General features: G+C 40.3%; 2 protein-coding genes and 1 long non-coding RNA gene across 5 annotated transcripts in view; 1 reads left to right on the top strand and 2 right to left on the bottom strand.

The window, feature by feature from the left end:
- LOC142159807 (uncharacterized) overlaps positions 1 to 1,527 on the bottom strand; it is a 29,636-nt gene extending 28,109 nt beyond the window's left edge. For 2 of the 3 annotated variants that reach the window (XM_075214559.1, XM_075214556.1), the window contains exons 1-2: positions 1,231 to 1,527; positions 49 to 130 (exon numbers count right to left, since the gene is read on the bottom strand). In XM_075214559.1, the coding sequence (XP_075070660.1) occupies positions 49 to 79 (31 nt within the window). In that variant the 5' untranslated portion in view covers positions 80 to 130; positions 1,231 to 1,527. Of the gene's footprint in view, positions 1 to 48; positions 131 to 463; positions 945 to 1,230 lie in introns of those variants that run through there. The other variant, XM_075214557.1, reaches the window with a different exon arrangement.
- Positions 1,528 to 4,850: 3,323 nt separating this feature from the next.
- Positions 4,851 to 17,766, bottom strand: LOC142159916 (uncharacterized). The gene is made up of 6 exons (XM_075214793.1): positions 17,681 to 17,766; positions 13,333 to 13,426; positions 12,497 to 12,876; positions 12,285 to 12,382; positions 12,058 to 12,169; positions 4,851 to 7,099 (listed from the first exon to the last, which is right to left on the bottom strand). The coding sequence occupies exons 3-6, from the start codon at positions 12,627 to 12,629 to the stop codon at positions 6,024 to 6,026; spliced, it is 1,419 nt and encodes a 472-aa protein (XP_075070894.1). The 5' UTR covers positions 12,630 to 12,876; positions 13,333 to 13,426; positions 17,681 to 17,766; the 3' UTR covers positions 4,851 to 6,023.
- On the top strand, positions 17,564 to 21,549 carry LOC142160056 (uncharacterized). Its single transcript, XR_012693039.1, has 5 exons — positions 17,564 to 17,856; positions 19,063 to 19,114; positions 20,770 to 20,999; positions 21,146 to 21,226; positions 21,321 to 21,549. It is a non-coding gene; the product is annotated as an uncharacterized LOC142160056 (long non-coding RNA).
- The last annotated feature ends 311 nt before the right edge of the window (positions 21,550 to 21,860 follow it).

The raw sequence follows: 21,860 nt of genomic DNA, 5'->3' as shown, positions 1-21,860 counted from the left end.
ATTATATGCTACATACACAAATATGAGTGTTATTAAACCTCTACTTACCCAGTGATGTGAGGGTCTGGTGATTCTCCATAATCACGTCCTTGTACAAGGTCTTGTGTCCTTCTAAATAATCCCACTCCTCCTGTGACAGAGGTGGCTTGTGACTCGTGGTGTCCATTGCACTTATATATATATATATAAGTCAAAGCTTTATTGTAACTCTTGCAAAGCTATACCATACTTATGTCCTAAACTGATAGGTGCAGAAATTAATACAATGAAATATATATATTTGTGACCTTGAATAATCTTTACTACCGTTGTGTGTAATCATCACATATTGTACGCTTAGGTAGTGTAGTATTATGGAATCCGATATTCAGTATTAAACTAGTCTCAAGAGGAGACCTTTCGCATCTCTCCAGTGGAATTGGTGCCTACTGCTAAAAGTCTTGGAATATTTCAAGTGTAGTACCTGGGAGTTTTGTGCACTGGCTCTTGATGCTTGTACCTGTTTGATAATCCACAATCAATGTTAAGTAAACACTCTAACGGGGGCATTTAATTAGCCGTGAGGTGTCATGGGAACAGTCCAAGGAGACATGTCACTTCAATGTTTTTTCTCAAATCACAGCTCATTTTCCTTCAAGTCCCATAGAGGTGCAAGGAGAAAAACAGAGATTCTGTACAGTCGTATTATCCGGCGATGTGCACAGCTGTACATCAAGACATGTCCAGCAGCACCCTGTGGCTAATTGAATTTCCCGCTAAGAGGGAAATGTATCAACCTGCGGTGTTGTAAAATTGCCAATTTCTGTGATTCTGCTGGCTAAACCAACTGCGCAACGATGTTAAATATATATTTTATCAGGTGGATGTTACCTATCTGGAATATTGGAGGAGAAGGGATCATTTGGGCAGCAGCACACACTATTGGGCTTAAGAAGCAGGACTACAGATCCCATCTCCCCCTAAAACAAGACACTGACATGTAAGAGGGTCTTATATGTGATATATATGTATGTGACATGTAACATGGGTCTTACATGTGATATGTAATATTGAGCTGAAATGTGATATGTATGTATGTGACATGTGATATGGGGCTTATATGTGATATGTATGTATGTGACATGTCATATGGGGCTTATATGTGATATGTATGTATGTGACATGTCATATGGGGCTTATATGTGATATGTATGTGACATGTAATAGAGGTGTTATAATCAGTGTTCTTACCCTCTGCCTCCTGTCACTTCGATATTACACACAACACAAAAGTTTTCCAACCAACTTCCGGTCTCCGCTGCACCTCACTTCCGGTGTGGTCATCTCACTGCAGACGGACTACAAGAAAATGGCCGTCTCTGTGCTTATTGATGCATTTACCAGCGGCGTAGATCATTCTCCACGTTGTTTATGCCAGTGCTTGGGATACATTATGTCCCCGAAACTACATTACCCATGATCCTCCTTACTTTCCGGGTCTCTGTCGCCAGTCAGCGCGGTGCATGCTGGGTATTGGAGGTAGAGCAGTGACTGATGTCTATGTATAGTCAGTGTCACTGGCGGAGTAATGTGTGCGAGGGTGTGGCTATGCAAATAAGCGGGCGTGGCCTCACGGGGAGGAGTTCCTAGCCTAGTGCATGGGGTACTGACATGACCTATTATACCCATTATATAGTATTGTATATAATACCCCACCTGCACCTAAATAATGGTCACTAATTCCTGTTCACACTTTATATCACCCTGTCTGTTCCCCAGTGTAACTTCTCTAACATAAAGTGATTTATAATACACTGGGTGTGCTACTGCTGATAGCCCATCATACAGACCAGCTCCACAGACAAGGATACATGGACTGCAAGTTTCCATTAACTTTTCAACATAACTTTCAAGTCAGAAACATTTAAAAGAAACCAAAATAGATTACAAGAGGAAGAAAATGTGTTTAACTTTAGTCGAATGTTTCTTTCTATTTTTTCTTTTATAGCCCAACTTATATTTAGATCTAAGTTATTATTCCCACTAGATCAGTGGTGGGGAACACGTGGACTCCTAGAGCTGCTGATCTTATCAGATTGGTGGCAGCCGACTTCCAGATAAGTGACCTCCACTGCACAGTGCAGCGGGGTCACGCCATATACCCGGAAAGAATGCAGTGTGCTCCTTACTTCTTACTTATTCTTCGTTACCCATCACTGGTCTAAATGTAGAAACATAGAATTTGGCAGCAGATTAAAAACCACTCAGCCCATCTAGTCTGCACATTTTTTAACCTATGGTTAAAAATGTCAAAGTTTTTTTCTATTTAAGGATAGTCTTGCGTCTATCCCAAGCATGGTTAAATTGTTTTACACTATTAGTCTCTACCACCTCTGATGGGAGCTATTCCACTCATCCACTACTCTTTCTGTGATGTCATTTTTCCTCAAACTTCCTGTTAACCTAAAATATGTAATGGCGTTAGAACCAGAGAACTAGACAGAAGTCAACTGTCTGTCCTGCTCCTGCCCTAACATAACAAGGAAGGGCCTGCATACAGTCCTGCAGGGAAACAGCAAAGCAGACTAGACTGTAGCTTTGGTTGTACAAACCCATTGTATAAACAGACAGAAGGGTTAGTTAGAGTGCACCAATTGGGCTACAGCCATCTGCTGTGTACCAATAGAGTGGACCCACTCTCAGACCTGCTTGCAGGAACCATGCAGTACTTAGGGGTAGAACAGGTTTAGGTGGGTGGACACATTAAACCAAACTAAAGGAGCGTCAAGTAACATAGTTGGAATACAAATATACAATCTGATGGATATGGCAGAAAAAACCCACACAAATAAGCTCCTAGTTTACTAAAAAAGGAATTTATTTTAAACCACACAGCGTATAAGAGAACCTAAGTACAAAATGGTGTACAACATAAAAGTGCATTATAAGAGGAAATATAGCGAATTGGTCATCCACATTAATGTAACAGCTAAGAAGTAGCTAAATATAGAAAATCCTAATCTGCGCTCCCTAATAAACAAAAAACAAGCTGCCAATCAGGAGAGCAGAGGAAAACCCAAATCCTCATGATAGAAACAATAAAAGAAAAACTCCTAGGCGCTAAAACAAACAAAACAATCCAAACAAATAAAACAAAACAAAACAAAAACCACACGAATGATATGTAAAATGTATTACATATTTTTTGCAATACATATTTTAATACATTTTACATATCATTCGTGTGGTTTTTGTTTTGTTTTATTTGTTTGGATTGTTTTGTTTGTTTTAGCGCCTGAGTTTTTCTTTTAAAGAAGTAGCTAATTAACTTGTCATAAAAGATCCGCCTACATGCATATCAACTGAATGCTATTGATATTCAGGGAAAAAATCCAGACATTTGAAACAAGTAAAATCAATATTGTATTTCACTCTTAACACCTCACAGTTGAATAAGCATCCACGAAGTCCTCAGTGGTGCGAGGGGTATATGGTATGTCAATAGTATGTAGAGGGTGTGAGTGGCCAGCTCACCTTTCTCTACACTGACTGCGTTCTCCGGATATATGTTAAACTTTGTCCTGGCACAGGAAGCAGTTGGTTAATTAGGGAGGGCTCGTGCCCCGTAAAAAATATCGTACTTCACCCTGTGCTATCACCCTCACCTGCTTGGAAAGGGTTTTGTGGGCTCTGCTGCCGTGGCATGAGATGAATCCTCAATGAGTGATCCGTTTCTTAATCAGTTCACTGCTATAAAGGTGTCTCAACCGTGTTTATCAGGCGTGCTGCTGGTATTCTCAGTTAAGCAACAAAGATTTCCAAAGTCAGGATGGAACCTACGGTTCTTCTGCAAATAAGTCCTCTCAATCTATCTAACTCTCAGGCCTGGTTGCAGAGACCATGCAGTACTGAAGAGTAGAACAGGTCTAGGTTGGATGACAGTTGACTAAAGACCAGAAACAGCATCTGAGAAGAGTTCTAGAAGCCATATTCACTAGCCACCCCAGGCATACGCACCTAGTGGCTCATCATGTGTAGTCAGGGGTGCAAAGCCCATGCAGGACCCAGCTTACAGGGTGGCAACGGAGGTCCAGAAAATTATTAAGTGGTGGAAAAGATGTTCAATCAAGCATCACGATTTTCCCCAAAATAGACCAGACCTCGTTTGTAAACAGAAATACATTCACAAGACTGAGGCAAAGGTTTATGTATACCACAAATTTAAAAATAGCTGGCACAAAAGGTTCCCTGCCCCTTGGTAGCAATAGGGGTAATCATCATACATATAAACCTGTAACTGTAACCTGGATCCACATACTGTAACAGGAATGTAAATATACTGTATATACCTCTCATAAAATGTGCACATCTAGTAAACTAGATGGGCAGTAAGATTTTGGTGCAGTCCTGGTGTAAAATAAAATGGCTGCCCTCTCTCTTGAACCAAGGACAAGTGTTTCTGTAATATTATCTAACATGTCTTCCCCCCGGTGTTTATATGTGATCAGTGAGATGCTGCTGCAGTCCTTGTAAACAACAACTTTTTCTTGACTCAAATTTGATCCAAATCAGCAAAGAACCATTTTTATCCTGAATGCAAACTTCTTGTAAACCAGAACATGGTGGCAGCGATCCTGCAGTTAGGACAAGTTGTCCTTGTTCTGTGATGTACTTGGTTTTCCCCTAGAATTAATTTAAACTGGGACAAAATAAATGTGCTTTAAAAACAAGATGGCTGTTATAGGACTTTAGGGAACAATAAACTTGACCACAGATACTACAGTGTGTTTCAATGCATTCACAAAAGGATATTGACACCCTAGGCTCCGTATAGTGCTTGAAGTGGCTCCTGAGCATGGTCGGGGTGAGACTTCCCTATATTTGTAACTGACAAAGTGAGTGGCAAGTTTTTATTTTAATCACATTGTTTTAATAAGGCGGAACATTAAAACAAGATAAATATACAATGCAGCAATTCAATAAAATAATATAGAATCCAAACATTTTCACATCAATATGTACCATCAGCGCTCAGATTTTCACAATAAATAATCTCACCTGGGTAAAGTGAATGACAGGAAGAGATTTAGTTTTTACATTTTTTTTCCCCAACCATAGTCTTATTATGCATAAATAACACCTTCTTGCATCAATGAGTTTTCCATTCAAAGAATGAAGAGAGGTAAAGAAGTGGGAAAACCAGAGGAACCAGGAGAGGTGATACACAGAAGTTACACAATTTTTTGTATTCTGAGAAATGAACTAAGCAGGTACCAGCCGTTAGTTTCCTGTATCCAATGAGCACCAGAACCAACATCTCCAATATGCATATTAAAGGAGCCATCAGGTTTTCAATTTAATAAATGTCCATAATGTTCTGAATCAAGTCTAAAGAAGGCGAGAAGTCCTTGGGACCTACAGGGAACATGACATTCGGCTGCTGTCAGGAGACGAGGAAATCGTTTACCAGTAATATTTTTACCAGAATTACTGGATCCAGTGAGATTTTAGAATATATAAAGATACTCTGTGATTCTGTGGTTCATCATCATCACCATTTATTTATATAGCGCCACTGATTCTGCAGCGCTGTACAGAGAACTCATTCATATCGGATCGGTCCCTGCCCCATTGGAGTTTACAGCTAAATTCCCTAACAGACACACAGACAGAGAGAGAGAGAGAGAGAGAGAGAGACTAGGGTCAATTTTGATAGCAGCCAATTAACCTACCTGTATGTTTTTGGAGTGTTGGAGGAAACCGGGGCACCCGGAGGAAACCCACGCAAACACGAGGAGAACATACAGACTCCACCCAGATAAGGCCATGGTCGGGAATTGAACTCATGACCCCAGCGCTGGGAGGCAGAAGTGCTAACCACTTAGCCACCGTGCTTAAATTACATTGCGTTGATGCTGAAGTACCTTTCTGAGCGTACTATCTGTACATGTATGTATCCTTCATTTTAATAAAATGAATAAAATTAATAGTGTTTATGGTGCTATAAGTGATACTGTAACCCTGTTTTATATCTTACACTCAGCTCATGGAAGTTTTTCTCCTGTGTGAATTCTCTGATGTTTAGAAAGACTTGCTTTCTGTATAAAACATTTTCCACACTGAGAGCATGTAAACGGCTTCTCACCAGTGTGAATTCCCAGATGTTCAAAAAGACTTGATTTACGAGTGAAACATTTTCCACAATCAGAACATGTAAATGGCTTTTTACCCGTGTGGATACGCTGATGATTAACAAGAGTTGATTTGCGTTTAAAACAATTACCACACTGAGAACATATAAATGGCCTCACACCTGTGTGAATCCCCTGATGTTCAAAAAGACTTGATTTACGAGTGAAACATTTCCCACACTTAAGACATGGGAATGGCTTCTCCCCAGTGTGACTTCTCTGGTGATTAACAAGAACTGATTTCTGTGTAAAACATTTCCCACACTCAGCACATAAAAATGGTTTCTCCCCTGTGTGAATTCTCTGATGATTAACAAGCTGTGATTTTAGTGTAAAACATTTTCCACACTCAGAACATGGAAAAATATTCTCACCCGTGTGAATTCTCTGGTGATTAACAAGATGTGATTTCTGTGTAAAACATTTCCCACATTCAGAACATGTAAATGCCTTCTCACCTGTGTGGCTTCTGTGATGTTTATCAAGATGGGATTTCTGTGTAAAACATTTCCCACATTCAGAACATGGAAATGGCTTCTCACCAGTGTAAATTTTTTCATGACTGACAAAACTTGATTTTTGCGTAACCGATTTGCCACACTTAGAACAAGGAAATGGCTTCTCACCTTGGTGAGTTCTCTGATGTTCAAGAAGTCCATCATTTCTGTTAAAACATTTCCCACATTCAGGAAACAGAAATATTTTATCATCTTCAGAAGCTGTATTATGTGCAAGAATAATTGAGTTATCAGGAGAACATTCATCATAATTAGATAAATCAGATGATATATCTGTACTGTGAAGTAATAAATGTATATTTGGGGAAATATGGTTTTCTGCTGATGAATCTTGTATAATGTCATCTTCTATTTCACAATCTTGAGATAAAATGAGATGTCCCTCTGTAGTATTCCTGCTGTTCTGTCCATCTATTGGAAATAAAATAAACACAATTTACATTGGCAGATGAGTGGGGAAAGAGAAAAGTAGCTGCAGGGGGCAAAGTAGAGCTGCTTCAAAGTGAACAGGAGCTGCACAGAGAAAAGCTGTGTTGGGCAATGCAGAGGAGAAATATAGAGCAAAGGAAAGAAGCAGCAGCACAGATCAAAATGGGGGCGGCAGAGGACAGGAGCACGGGACAGAGGAGAGGATCGGCATGGAGTAGAAGAGAGAATTTAGCATGGTGCAAAGGAGAGGAACAGCATGGAGGAGTGGAGCGCCGCTGGAAAGAATAGAAGAGCAACATTATGATTATTGAAGCTGCAACTCTTAACTCTTTATATAGGTAGATTTAGGGACATCCGCAAAATCTTACCCAAGTGAATGTCCCGAAATCTGCCTATACACAGCATATGTTATTAAGTTAATCCATGTCCAAGATTGAATTATACAGCTGGAGTAAATTAAAAATGAAGATGCAACTGCTATAATTCTACTATCATGTGTTACATAGCAAAATTATTATACATTTATAAAGTATGAATGCCACACGAGGGGTGTGTCAGGCGCCATCCCCGCACTCTTCCTGCAGTGCGGGGACATCACCTTCCTTCTCCAGCCGGGCGCGTCCCGTAGCCTGGCAACGGGGCCTGACTTCCGCTCTGCCGTCCCAGATTCCACCTTAGCGACAGGACGCGATTCTCCTGTCTTTGACGGCGGACAATGACGTCACTGACAGCCGGGAGTTTGATTACAAATCTCTATATAAGGAGGACTCTGGCAACATTAGGGTGCCAGAGTATTAGGTCCATCCTAGCTCCAGCTAGAATGGACCTGTTCCAGACTGCTTGCCGTGCTCCTGTTCCCATTGGCTTGACTTCCCTGTTGTGACCTCAGTTCAGCTTTTGACTTCTCTCCTAGATCTTAATTCTGCCTGTGTTTCTTGACCAGCTTTAACTTTGGCTTCCCTGACCACGCTCTGCATACTGATTTGGTACTTCACCTCAGTCCGGCTTGACCCAAGATAGTCTGACCATGTTTCTATCACCACCTGTTTCTTCAGTGACTAACCTAGAGGACCGCGACCTGCGCACCCCACGCGGTGAAGTCAATACCTTCTTTTGGGGGTCCCTGGCAAAGATCGGGGACTTGCTAGACCTTCCCATCTTTTCACTCAATGGTGCCGACCACTGGTAAACAGGTTCCATATACTAGTTTTACCTGGTTTCATGACAATACACTCTGGTCACATGGACGGAAAAGATGAATCTTCAGTTATTACTTCATTTGGCTCAGTGGGTTGATCAACAAAACACCAACCAGGCATAGTTACTTCAGTGCATCCAGGAAGTCTCATATGCACTTCCTACAGGGTGCTCTGTTTATCCCCAGCAGCTCCCGTCACCTCTGTCTCTGCATCGACACCTGTCATGCCGTTTCTACTCCCTCCGCCAGAGGCCTTCTCATTCCTACCCTGGAGAAATATGATAGCGACCCTAAGACATTGAGAGGGTTTTTGAACCAGTGTGCCAGAGTTTGAATAAGCACCAGAGAACTTTTCTTCCAAGAGGGCTAAGGTGGCATACATTATTTCCCTCCTCACCGGTCAGGCTCTCATCTGGGCTTACCTTCTTTGGGAATTCAATGATACCATCCTGCAAAATTCCACCTCCTTTATTGAGACCTTTTGGAAGGTATTTGATGAACCTCGTTGTGTATCCACTGTAGGCCAGTATGCGGTTCAGTTCCGATCTCTGGCTTCAGAATTGAGCTGGAATAATGAAGCCCTCGTGGCCACCTTCTGGCAAGGGTTGTCGGACCAAATTAAGGATGATCCGATTTCCACCAAGCTGCCCTCAAGCTTGGATGGTCCAAATTCCCTCTGTTTTAAGGTAGACATCCGGCAAAGAGAATGGACGCAGAAAAGGGAACATACACACTGGGTCACTTCTCATTTGGCACCTAGCTTTCAAAACCCCATCACGGTACCCGAGGAGCCAATGCAGATTGGCTGCTCACACCTCACTCGGGAGGAGCGTAATCGCCACCTTAAAAATAACCTCTGTCTCTATTGCAGAGACCGACCATCTCTTTCCACCTGCTGAAAAAGGCCGGGAAATGCACCATCACAAGAGGTACCAGGGAGGCCGTCCTAGGATCTAAACCTTTTACTCCCTGTCCTTTTACTAATCTCAACTTCCTTATGCCAGTCATCTCCGCCTTCGGGAACTTCATCGATGCCGCTCTTGCAACCTAACTCCTACTACCCTTGCAGCCTTTGCCACAGCCACTGCTGTTGATGGTAATCGTGTCACCAATGGTTCCGTCACTAGCATTTCCGCACCAGTTTGCTTACAGGTAGGAGGAGTTCTACACTCAGAGTGGATTAGGCTCCTGATTCTACCCTAATCTATTAATCCTTGGCCGATAGCTCATTACCAGCAATTCAAAAGGCACCATGCTCAAGTCACCTCATGGGGACCTCTCTGTAGCAAGCACTGCATCACTCCTGTAAGTACCCCTGAAACTCGGGTACCCTGCCTCACTCTCTCTTCTGAACTGGTTCTTCCTGCACCCTACTCTTCCTTCTGTGATATATTAAGTAAGGCCACTTCTGAGAATCTTTCATCTCATTGTCCCTGGGACTGCCCTATTGACCTCATCACATGCAAGAGTATTCCCAAAGGCAGAACATATCCAAAACCTTCAGTGAGGTTTCAATCATAAATCTTCTTCCCCAGTTGGAGCAGGCTTTTTCTTTATAAAGAAGAAAAATGGTTCTTTGAGACCCTGCATTGACTATTGCCAATTAAGCGCAATCACAATTAAGAACCGCTATCCGTTACCCCTCATTTCTGAGTTGTTTGACCAGATCCATGGAGCCAAGTTCTTCATCAAACTTGACCTTAAGGCAGATTATAACCTCATTCGCATCCGTCAAGGCAACAAGTGGAAGACAGCCTTCAACACTCGGGATGGCACTAGGAATACCTAGTAATGCCCTTTGGTTTGTGAAATGCCCCGGCGATCTTTCAGGAGGTCGTCAATTACATTTTTTCGAGACTTACTTTATCATTCCGTGGTGGTTTACCTAGATGACATCTTAATCTTCTCCCAGGACCTTATAAACAAAAGATACCTGCGCAAAGTATACCTAAATGGTAGGAAGAAGGTAGTATAGACAAATCGAAATAATAATACAGTGCTTACATACAATGTTAATCAAGAAAATAAAACATATGTACAATAGAAATGACAAATTTAATAACATAAGAGGCCAGTGCACTGGTAATAGTAACATATAAGTAATAAAATGACCATATGAATGTCATAACATAATGGTATAGGTTGACTAGTTAGACAGCTGCAACTGTTATGTAACATGTATTCCCATGTAGTAGGAGTACATGCGGACATTTAGCGATATCACAGTAATGAATTGAAAATTAGTAGATAATAAAGTAGTGTCTCTTGGGAGACAAAAACCTCTATAATGAATAAAATGTATAACTGAAGCCTATCATTTAGGTATACTTTGCGCCAGTATCTTTTGTTTATATTGTTTTATTCAGGGGAGGGACACCCCCTGCATTCTGTGCAGCATTGTAGATCTTTTCTAGAGCTGCGCCATTTGGGCTCTACTACTCCTTCTTACAGGACCTGTCCACCTGGCCTCAATCCACTGGTCAGAAAACTATCCAAAGTTTCATCGGCTACACCAATTACTATCGCCAATTCATCAAGGGGTTTTCCACCCTTATTGCCCCAATCACTTCTTTCACATGTAAAGGGGTTCAACCCAGAGTTTGGCCTTCTGACGCCATCAATGCCTTCACTACCGCTCCGGTCCAACCTGACCAGATCAAGTCCTTTTTCCTCGCAGTCGATGCTTCCTCTGTGGGAGTAGGAGCCGTTTTCTCAAAAAAGCATCTTCTACCTTTTTTCATGTGGATTCTTCTCTAAAAAAAATTATCTCCCAGCGCGAAGAGTTACGACATAGAAGACAAGGAACTTCTAGCAATCAAAGCTGCTCTGGAGGAGTGGCATCCTCTCGTGGCAGAGGCTAAACATCCTGTCACTGTCTCTACAAATCACAAGAACCTCACTTACCATCAAACTGCACAGTGCCTCAACTCCCACCAGGCTTGTTGGTCCTTATTCTTTTCTCGGGCTCAACTACTTTAAACCTTCCATCCGGGCTCCAAGAATTCCAAGGCTGATGCTCTCTCAAGATCTTTTAATGATTCCGACCTCACCACCTCTCCAGAGCTCAGGCCTATTATCAACCCCACCAACATTTTGGCTTTAACTAGTGCTTCAGTGAAGACACCACCTGTGGGTCGCACCTTCGTTGCTCCTCCCCTACACAGTAAAATCCTAAAATGGGCACATAATTCCTAATTCGCAGGCCATACCGATACCAAGAAGACTATCACACTTCTTTCTCGCTATTACTGGTGACCTATTCTTAGCTCAGACGTAGTTCAATCTTGTAACATCGGTGCCCAGCACAAGACCGCTCAGTCTCCTTTTGGCCTTCATCTCCCTCTCCCTGTGCCAGGTTACCCTGGTCCAGTATAACTATGGAATTTATTACTAATCTAAGTTTGCCTTTACAAGCCATCACCGTTTTAAATTTCCCCTGCAAAGTCGATGATTTCCGGCGACTTGCAGAAATCGACGTTTCATACATGTATCCCTTGGAGTCAATCCTTCGCTGCTACTCCTGTGAACACTAATACTCTTGGTCTTCCCTGGGAATAATTCACCCATAACAACCACCTCCACGTTCTGAGGTTAATTTTTATTACATTCTAATATTTCTCCTCTGCTCTACGTTGCTCTTCTCCTCTGACCTCTGTTACTCCTCTTCCATGTGTTGCTCCTCTCTTCAGAGACTGAACAAGGAGAATATGTGATTCTTCTGTATTTAGTGTATAGTACTCACCTGTGCTGATATCTGTAGGGATTTCCTCCTCCTTACACTGCTGATCACCCCTCACATATTTCTCGTCTTTTTCTTTTATATCTTCAACTTTAATAATAATCAGGTCTTCACTCTACATTACAAACAAAATAATGATGAATATCAGTGTATAAGACCTACACAGTTCTCTACAATGTATATAGTGAAAGGTCACTTTCGTATTTGGAGAGACCCTCGATTTCATCTACCTGATAAACCTGTGTAATATTGTGATTCTCCTCTGTATGATCCTGTGAATAAAGAGGACTGGGACATCTCTCTGGGGTATTTCTGTTACTGGATCCATCTGTAGGAGACACACAGTGACTGAATATATTGTTTATATGGGATTAGCGGATGATGTATCTAGTTGGCCCTGAAAACTGTGCTCTCCTTTAAAATAAATTAAATTTCCCCTTACCCAGTGATGTGAGGGTCTGGTGATTCTCCATCATCACGTCCTTGTACAGACCCTTATGTCCTTCTAAATACTCCCACTCCTCCATGGAGAAATAGACAGTGACATCCTCACACCTTATAGGAACCTGACACATACAATGATACAGTCATCACCCAGACACATCTCCTGGTGTTACTGTATAATGTCCCATTCCCAGCAGTCACCTCTCCAGTCAGCAGCTGAATGATCTTGTTGGTGAGTTCTAGAATCCTCTGGTCATTGTTTCTCTTATGTATTAGTGAGTGAGGTAGAGGCTCCGTGATGGGGCTACATCCTCCTGATACAAAGGGGATGCTGGGGGACACACGTTCGGCAGATGTCTTCTTCATTACTGTGTAATCCTTTGTATCCAGAAACATTAATAAATTGTGCTATTTATAGACAGAACTTAAAACTACTACTTACTAGTGCCTAAACTGCCTGCAGTAAGGACACACCTGTGACTATACCAGAATCCTTCTCCTTTCTAGTCTCTGTTTTATTAATATAGATAAGAGTGATGTCATCTTGACTAACAGGATCCTTCACATGTGCCTGTTTTATCAATACAGTTAAGAATGCTGTAACTGTGCCATACCCAGAATCCCTCACTTCTCCAGGTATGTCCATTATATTAATACAGATAAAAATAATGTCACTGTGCCATACCCAGAAACCCTCACTTCTCCAGGTATGTCCATTATATTAATACAGATAAAAAATAATGTCATTGTGCCATACCCAGAATCCCACCCTTCTCCAGTCAAGCCCCTGCTTTATTAATAGATATGGGTGATGACAATTAAAGAACCCCTCACCTCTCCGGTCAGCAGGTAGATGATCTCCAGGGTGAGGTTTAATATTGTCTCCGTTAAGTAGCCTTTGTCCATCCTTACTGACCAGTTGGGTAATCTATAAACGACAGTATAAACTGATTATAAATAAAAACAAATTAGTTAAGTACACAAGATGTTCACACACATCTACTCTTCAATAATTATAGTTTGCTTCTTACCCCACTAACCTACATCTATATTGAGTGTGCACCATTTAAGGCTTCTACACACCATTGTTTCTCCCTGTGGGCTCACCTACAACTGTATGCCCTACTGCTCTATGAGTAAATTACACCCTTTGGTGCATTGAGGCTGTGAGAGGATGGACCTCCTATTTCACCCTGTCCATGCTGCTGGGGAACGGCTGGGCTATCCTTATTATTATTATTATTGTAGATTTGTAAGGCTCCACAGTACTGTACAGTAGGGAAGACAAGGACTTACGTAAAACAAGAAAAGACAAGACAAAATGAATGGAGACATGAAAAAAAAAGGGTATGGGGGACCCTGCTCATTAGAGAGCTTACATTCCAACGGGAAGAGGGTACAGCTGAAACAAGAGGATCGAGTGTGGCTCAGACTGGAGATTGAGATAGTTGTGAGGGTGCATCAGTGTGAATAGTGTTATCAAGGATAAGGTTACCTATAAAAAAAAGAGATGGGTTTTCAAAGAGCATCTAAAGAGTTGAAGGCTGTGGGAAAGTCTGATTGAGCGTGGTAGGGAATTCCATAAGTGGGGAGCAGCATGGGAGAAATCTTGTAGCTGGGAGTGAGAGGTGGTTATCAGAGACAAGACAAGGCGCAGGTTAGAGGTAGATCTAAGATGGCGGGAGGGAAAGTATTTTGATATGAGATTTGAGATGTATGCAGAGGTGTTGTTGTTAAGGGCTTTGTAGGTAAGGGTGAGTAATTTGAATTGCAAAAACGCATCCCCTCCACACATATGCCTACATTGGAATTTCCTCTAGAAAAGTTGCAAAACCTAAACATGACATACTGTCTCCGAAATCAATGCATTTTCATACAAAACACATACCAATATAAAAAAAAAAAAGTACATTTGGAATAATATAAATTGGCGTCTGCACCATTAATTTAAATACATTTCTACAATAAGTTATTTCTATGTGATCCAGCTACAGAGGCCCTTGTGGACCCCTCTCAATTATTCTCCTCCCAGCTTCTCAATTTCCATTTCAAGACTCATCTCATCATCAATGTCCCATTGGTAAAAGAAGTCCATATCAGCTGATGCATCCCAGTTTTTCAAAATAAGAGAAAGACGATGCTTCCTGCCTTCCTTGGGTAAGCCTTCCAGTTCTCCTCCAGGCCCAGAACAGGCTTCAGAAAAATCGATTCCTCAAAGAATGAAGCTCATGGGTGGAGGAAACCAAGTTTTTTTTCAGAATGAATAAGGCAGTGGATGAATTAAAATGTGAAATTGCATTTTGGATAACTGTAGTAATGTATTAGAGGCAAAAGCAAATGATCTAGATCTAACAGCCCTAAGATCAAATGTGGATTGGATGAAACAGAAGTTTGAAGGTATTGTGAACTGGATTTGCGCAATATCATTCAAATCAAAACAAAACTTGAACAGAGGATACCGACATATCTCAAAGCTTCATTTCAGCAGATACTACCGGACACTAGATTAGAAAGTCTCATATTAGAATGCAATCACAGAGGACATCCAGATCAACCACCGAGGCATGTGTTCAGATGTCTTCACTAATTCCACTACAAAATAGTTAATAATGACAGCATTGAGATATACTCTGTCTGTCTACTTCCAAGGAGCCTTTCTAGCCTTCTCCACACTGCGGAATAAAATATGGATATCATCTAGACAGCTGAGAAACCATTAAATTAAATATAGATTAGGCTTCCCATTTCAATTCCAAATTCACTATGACTAAAAGCAAAAGCATATGGGGCCTAGGTCTGCATTACTCTCCAAAATTGGAATTTCCCACCATTCTTGCCTAGATAACTTACTTTATTGAGCTGGGGTGTAGCCCGTTAAATATTTGTTGGAGGTGACACAACGTTACCAATATTTCTGAGTAATTTAATTTGCTTTGAAGATTTTATTTTAAAATGGTCCGACATATCTAAACACCAATATTTCACATTCCTTTTGATCATGTTCAGGATACAATATGACCCAGCATTCACATAAACCAAAATTATAGTCATCACTAAACCAGGGAAACACCCAAATGTATGCTCTGATTACCATCCGACATTTCTACTTATAGTAAAACTTAAAATTTTAGCCAAAGTATTAACAACGAGGCTGCAGTGAGTAGTGTCCTCGCTGGTTCATCTGGATTTATCCCTGGCGGTCAGGCCTCAGATACTACAAGAAAGAACTTTATGCCACAGATACTATCCTTTTTGGGTTCTGTGGTTGAACTTCTGCAAGGTAGTTTAGCCCTTTACTGTAATCCATCTGCCACAATTTTTGTTAATGGCTTCTCGACCCTTCCTCCAGATGATAATGATATTTGTCAGGGGTAGCCACTTTCTTGATTGTTTTACGCACTTGGATGGAGCCTCTAGCTGCAAGGATTAGACTCAATAACAGCATTGCAAGGATAGAGGATGGACATAAACTTCATAAGATAGTATTGGATGTCCTTTTAATGTTGACCTGCCCACTTACATCTTCTAAATCTTCTCTTGGATATCAGCACAAAATTAACAGAGATAAATTGGAGATACTGGACTTGAACTAAACTGCCATCATTAAAAAAAACTGATCCAACTAAATTTTTACTATAAATGGCAGACTTACAAAATTAAATATCTGCAAGTTCAAATGACAAAACATTAGGCTCATCTCCACGCTGCCAACCTCTCCTCTCTACTGAACATGATTAAATCAGACCGCGTTAAATGGAATAAGCTTTACAATTCGTGGACAGGGCGTATTAGGACAGTATGAATGTCCTACCACGCATGCTCTATTTATTTCAAACATTGACAGTTCATGTGTCTGCAGCGTACCTCAACTATCTACAAAACTCAACATCACAGGTTAAATGGGCCGGAAAGGCCCCTGCCATGTATGAAGATATATTATCTTGCTGCCCTATCTGACACAATGGGGAGATTAAATTCAGCGCGATGTGTCTCCAGAATAGTCCACGATACAGTCCAGTACACATGACACCGATGTTCAGGCTGGAATTTCCACTCATTTTTCCTCACACCCCATAAGGGTGCAAGGAAAAATAAGCATAGGTTCCTTACTGTAATGGCTGGCATTGTGCTCAGCCAGACATAGAGATCTCCTGCGGCACATCATTGACAATTTAATCTCCTCCAATGTGTACAGATGCATTCTCTCTCAGGGTGTCAAACTTTGAGTGGATAATGAACCGGTATGCCTTGCAACATATCTGAAGTTGTAACCTATTTTGTTATAAAGGTATAAAGAATGTATGTTGTACGCAATATGAAGTGTCAAGTACTCTATAGTCTTTTGGCTCAAATAAATGAAATTCTTCCAGAAAAATAAAATAAAAAAATAGATAAAAAGATGTGAATGTGCATAATGAGGCACAGGCCAGTGTCAGGGAGGGAATATTTCATAAATTATATAACATTTTAATCCACTGGGCAGCAGTAGACTTTCAGGAAATTATATAAAATGTGAAAGTGTATATGCTGAAACAGGATAAAGATAGAGAACAAACTTTTCATATATTATAAGATATAATATCCCCCATATGTGTAGATGATTTCTGGAGTGCCCTTACTCAACAAGTAGAGATAATTTATACACCATTCATCACTAATACACCTACAGGGTCTTACATAGGGGACACATCACATAGTGACCCTTCCCCAGAATACCAGAGTCTGCTCCTTCTGCATTATAATATTGGACCACCAGTCTATTCCACCGGTGATTAATAATAACTGGACACTAGGGTTGTCTCTACCTTTATTATAATATGACACCAGAGTCTGCTCCACCTGTATTATAATAACAGGATGACAGTCTGCTTGTTTTACAATAATGTGACAGCAGAGACTCCTCCATCCATATTATTATTATTATTATTATTATAATAATAATAATACACTATATTCTCCTCCATCTGCATTATAATAACAAAACATCAGAGTCTGCTCCAACTGTATTATAACAACAGGACACCAGAGTCTGCTCCACAACTATTACCTGTTATGCCATTAACAGACAACGAGAGTCTGCTCCACCTGTAACGTTGTATCAGTACAACAAAGCCTGCTCCACGTGTACTGTGATAACGGTACATCTGCATTGTAGTATAATAATAATAACAAACATCATTACCTGCTGTCACTTTCATCAATGTCTCCTCTCTGCTTCCTCCTAATCACCCGGAATTTGTTATACGTGCGGCCATTTTGTTGAAGCCTATCTGCAGTGGAACGCACAGGTAGGAAAAAAGCCGGAAGTCGAGTGTGTCACATATTTTGCGTGACTGGAGAATACAAAATGACAGGAATGTAAGTTCCTAGTACATGTCTGTATCTTGTTATTATTACATATGTTGTGGACACAATCCGTCACATGTTCTGCTCCCAGCTATCCCCTATATACCTGTCACATACATACATATAGCATACAGGCTCCTATGTTGCATGTCTCTATCTTTTTATTATTGTTGTATTGGGGGTATAACCAGTCTTATTGTTCTGATGGAAGAGACAACTTTATGCTACTGTAATATTAGTGTACAATCTCCCTAAAAACAACATTTCTGCTATAAACGTGTCATATATACATATTACATACAGACATATCAAATAAAACCAAATTACAAATAAGATCCTACTCTCTCTTTCTCTCTCTCTCTCTCTCTCTCTGTATATATATATATATATATATATATATATATATATATATATATATATCACAACAAGTCTTTCAGACACTTTACCACCCTACATTCAAAGGTATAGTAAAGGGCATTTATGCTCACTAAGTCCTTAAACAGCATAATGCATACATTTTACATCAGCACCTATTGTATCATGTCAAATATCATCATCATTATTTATTTATATAGCGCCAGCAGATTCCATAGCGCTGTACAATTGGGAACAAGCAGTAATAAAACAATACTGGGTAATATATACAGGCAGAGAGGTAAGAGAGCCCTGCTTGCAAGCTTACAGTCTATGGGACAATTGTTTGAAACACGAGCGTAAGTGCTACATCATATTGAATATTTGTCCAGCTAGAATTCAAAGGTTACAATATATTTAGTGGGCTGTATACTCAGTCACACAACTATGTTGGTTAGAGGGTTATTGTCTTGTGTTAGCTGTGTAGAGGGTGGTAATAGGGTAATCTAGGGAGATTAAGAGGGTGGTTGAGGAATATTATAAGCTTGTCTGAAGTGGTGGGTTTCCAGAGAACACTTGAAGGTTTGAAGACTAGAATACCAATAGAAGATTAAAAGCATGTACATTCAAAATCATTTGTTACAAGTGAAAAAGCAGTATCTTTATACCACAGTCAGCTTAATACAGACCAGTTACCAGCTTCTCCTCAATGCTCCCCAGCAGTCAGAGTTTTCAGTCCTGTCCAAACTTCTTTGTGTAATAAGGTAATTAGCCCAAAGCAAGATGTTTTGCATTAATAATGTTTAATATGTTTGTTCCCATTGGTTGAAATTTTATACCCAACACAGTATCCCTTCTCACCAGGTCCGGTATGAGACAGAAGAGAAGGTGAAAAGAGTTTATGGGTGTTGAGAAGGTAATTTTGTTTTGCAATAAGAGATTAACTAGTAGACTAATAAAAAATGTTTTTTTGAACACCGCTCAGAACAATCAGTAGAACTTTCTTGTTATACTGTGAAACTGTCATTATTATAAGCCATTCTTTCATCAAGTAGAGCAGAAGTGTAACCCTAAGAGAAATACCAGACATAAATCATTACATCTCTATCATTCTCCTTTCCTGATTCATTCATTATAACATCATAATCCTTTATTAATATTCATTAAAAACCCATGACATTACCATCAAATTTCATTCTGTATTTGGCGAAAATAAAGTCTTTAAAAGTATAGATTATAAGAAAAAGTGAATAAAGTGGAAAAGAATGTGATTAAAATGTTGTAATAGAACAAAACTGAACCTCTCTGTTCTTATTTCAATACATTTTAATTAATATTTCTTATTTTTTCATTATCAGATGTAATGAATGTTTCTTAGACTAGTCCAGATTCTTTTTGAATTATAAGCCTGGAATATCAATAGGTATCCATTAATTGTCAGATGCTATAACAAAATATTTCCTAAAAAAATAAATAAACACATATATATTGTCATATTTCCATAAACACATAAAAAAGGGTAAACATCTTGTGGAATCAATTAAAAACACACATTAACTATATGGGCAAAAATATTTGGACGCTTGATTGTTACACCAACAGGGACTGTAATGACATTGTATTCAAATACATATCCTTTAATATGGTGTTGGTCCCCCTTTTGCAGCGATAACAGATTCTTGGTTGGCTTTCCACAAGATGTTGGAGTGTTTCTGTGGGAATTTGTGCCCATTCATTCTGTAGAGCATTTATGAGGTCAGGCACTGATGTTGGGCGAGAAGGCCTGGCTCACAATCTCCGTTCCAGTTCATCCCAAAGGTGTACGATGGGGTTGAGGTCAGGGCTCTGTGGGGACCAGTCAAGTTCTTTCACACCAAACTCCTCAAACCATGTCTTTGTAGTCCTTGCTTTGTGCACTGAGGCACAGTCATTTTGGAATAGAAAAGGGTCTTCCCCAAACTGTTCCCACAAAGTTGGAAGCTTTGTCCAAAATGACTTGGTATGCTGAAGAATTAAGATTGCCCTTCACTGTAGATAAGGGGCCTAGGCCAAACCCTGGAAAAACAGCTCCATACCATTATCCCTCCTCCACCAAACTTCACAGTTGTCATAATGCAGTCAGGCAGGTAATGTTCTCCCAGGATCCTCCAAATCCCGAATCGCCCATCTGACTGCTAAACACAGAAACGTGATTCGTCACTCCACAGATCACGTTTCCACTGCTCCACAGCCCAGTATCGGTGTGCTTTACACCACTCCATCCGACGCTTGGTATTGGTCTTGGTGATGTGAGGCTTGCATGCAGCTGCTCGGCCATGGAAACTCGTTCCATTAGGCTCCCACCGCACAGTTTTTGTGCTTACAGTCATGGCCAAAAGTTTTAAGAAAGACACAAGTATTGGTTTTCACAAAGTTTGCTGCTTCAGTGTTTTTAGACCTTTTTGTCAGATGTTGCTATGGTATACTGAAGTCAAATTACAAGCATTCATAAGTGTCAAAGGCTTTTATAGACAATTACATTAAGTTTATGCAAAGAGTCACTATTTGCAGTGTTGTCCCTTCTTTTTGAAGATCTCTGCAATTCCAGTGGTAGTCAGTTTAACGTTACTGACTACCCCGACACTAAGGAAGATGACATGAGGACTCCGATTCCATACTACAGCGACCTGCAAAGAAAACTACTTACCAGGATGCAGGTGACTTGATGGGATGACTCCCTCTGTTGCTGACAAAATGATGTCATCAGAAACCGCAACTTGTGTTAAGCGGCGATGGACGGACCCACCTGTCATTAATGTCATGTAAGTATTATTCTAGGGGTTAGGGTTAAGGTTAAGATTAGTGTTAGGATTAGGGTTAAAAAGGTGATTAAAAACTGTTTCAAAATGTAAGAAAATGTAAGGTTGCATCATGTTCCGTTATAGCAATAACAGCGTCTATATTTCAGTCGTTATGGACTATCACCGCAGCAAGCCTGGACAGACCCAGGGGGGACATGAGCACAAAGTTATTTCAAGCAGTGTCCAAGGTGAGCAAATGGTAGAAGTCCCTCTGGTAAAAATTAAGTTGTGTTCGGTTTCTTCCTTAAACATAATTAAAATACTTGTCCTTTCTTCAAATAGATACCATCATCATATCTGACGAAAGTGCGGAAGGAGAGAAAAATGTAACACGCACTAATGTTTATAGCACTTACGGTGATGGAAAAGGTGTGGTCAAGAAGGTGGAAAAGCTGAACAAATATTTTAAAGAATTGAGGACTGACCTCAATGATGTTAAGGAAAGTTCCACAAACTGGAGAAAAATTACCTGGAATTGTTTCAAATATATGAGTAATTAATGTTAGAATGCAGTGGTCAGATTAAACATTAAATACAATATGTCCGTGGATTAAGAGGTTCTGCTTTTTTTTTTTTACATCCATTTCACTGGATATTAGTTAAAAATAAATGCTACTGATAACAACTTTGCGCTTTATTGGGTGCATTTGCAAGAAAGATAGACTTCAAATAAAGGCAAAACCAATTAAAATGTTCAATACACATCTATGGTCTCTAGGAGACACACAGGGTGGATGCAGGTCAAGAATTATCCAAGGTGACATAACAATACACATCTATACAATACACATCTATACAATACACATCTATATAGTACACATC

Source organism: Mixophyes fleayi, chromosome 6 (genome assembly GCF_038048845.1).
Source record: "Mixophyes fleayi isolate aMixFle1 chromosome 6, aMixFle1.hap1, whole genome shotgun sequence".
Taxonomy (NCBI): Eukaryota; Metazoa; Chordata; class Amphibia; order Anura; family Limnodynastidae; genus Mixophyes; species Mixophyes fleayi.
This window is presented reverse-complemented; position numbering and strand designations above follow the sequence as displayed.

What these genes read in the sequence shown, in the direction of transcription:
- LOC142159916 (XM_075214793.1), bottom strand. Translation starts at nt 12,629, where the DNA reads ATGTGTCAGGTTCCTATAAGGTGTGAGGATGTCACTGTCTATTTCTCC. An exon ending in ATATTACACAGGTTTATCAG is followed by an intron (nt 12,170 to 12,284) that starts GTAGATGAAATC and finishes TTTGTAATGTAG; the next exon opens with AGTGAAGACCTGATTATTAT. An exon ending in CCCTACAGATATCAGCACAG is followed by an intron (nt 7,100 to 12,057) that starts GTGAGTACTATA and finishes TATTTCCAATAG; the next exon opens with ATGGACAGAACAGCAGGAAT.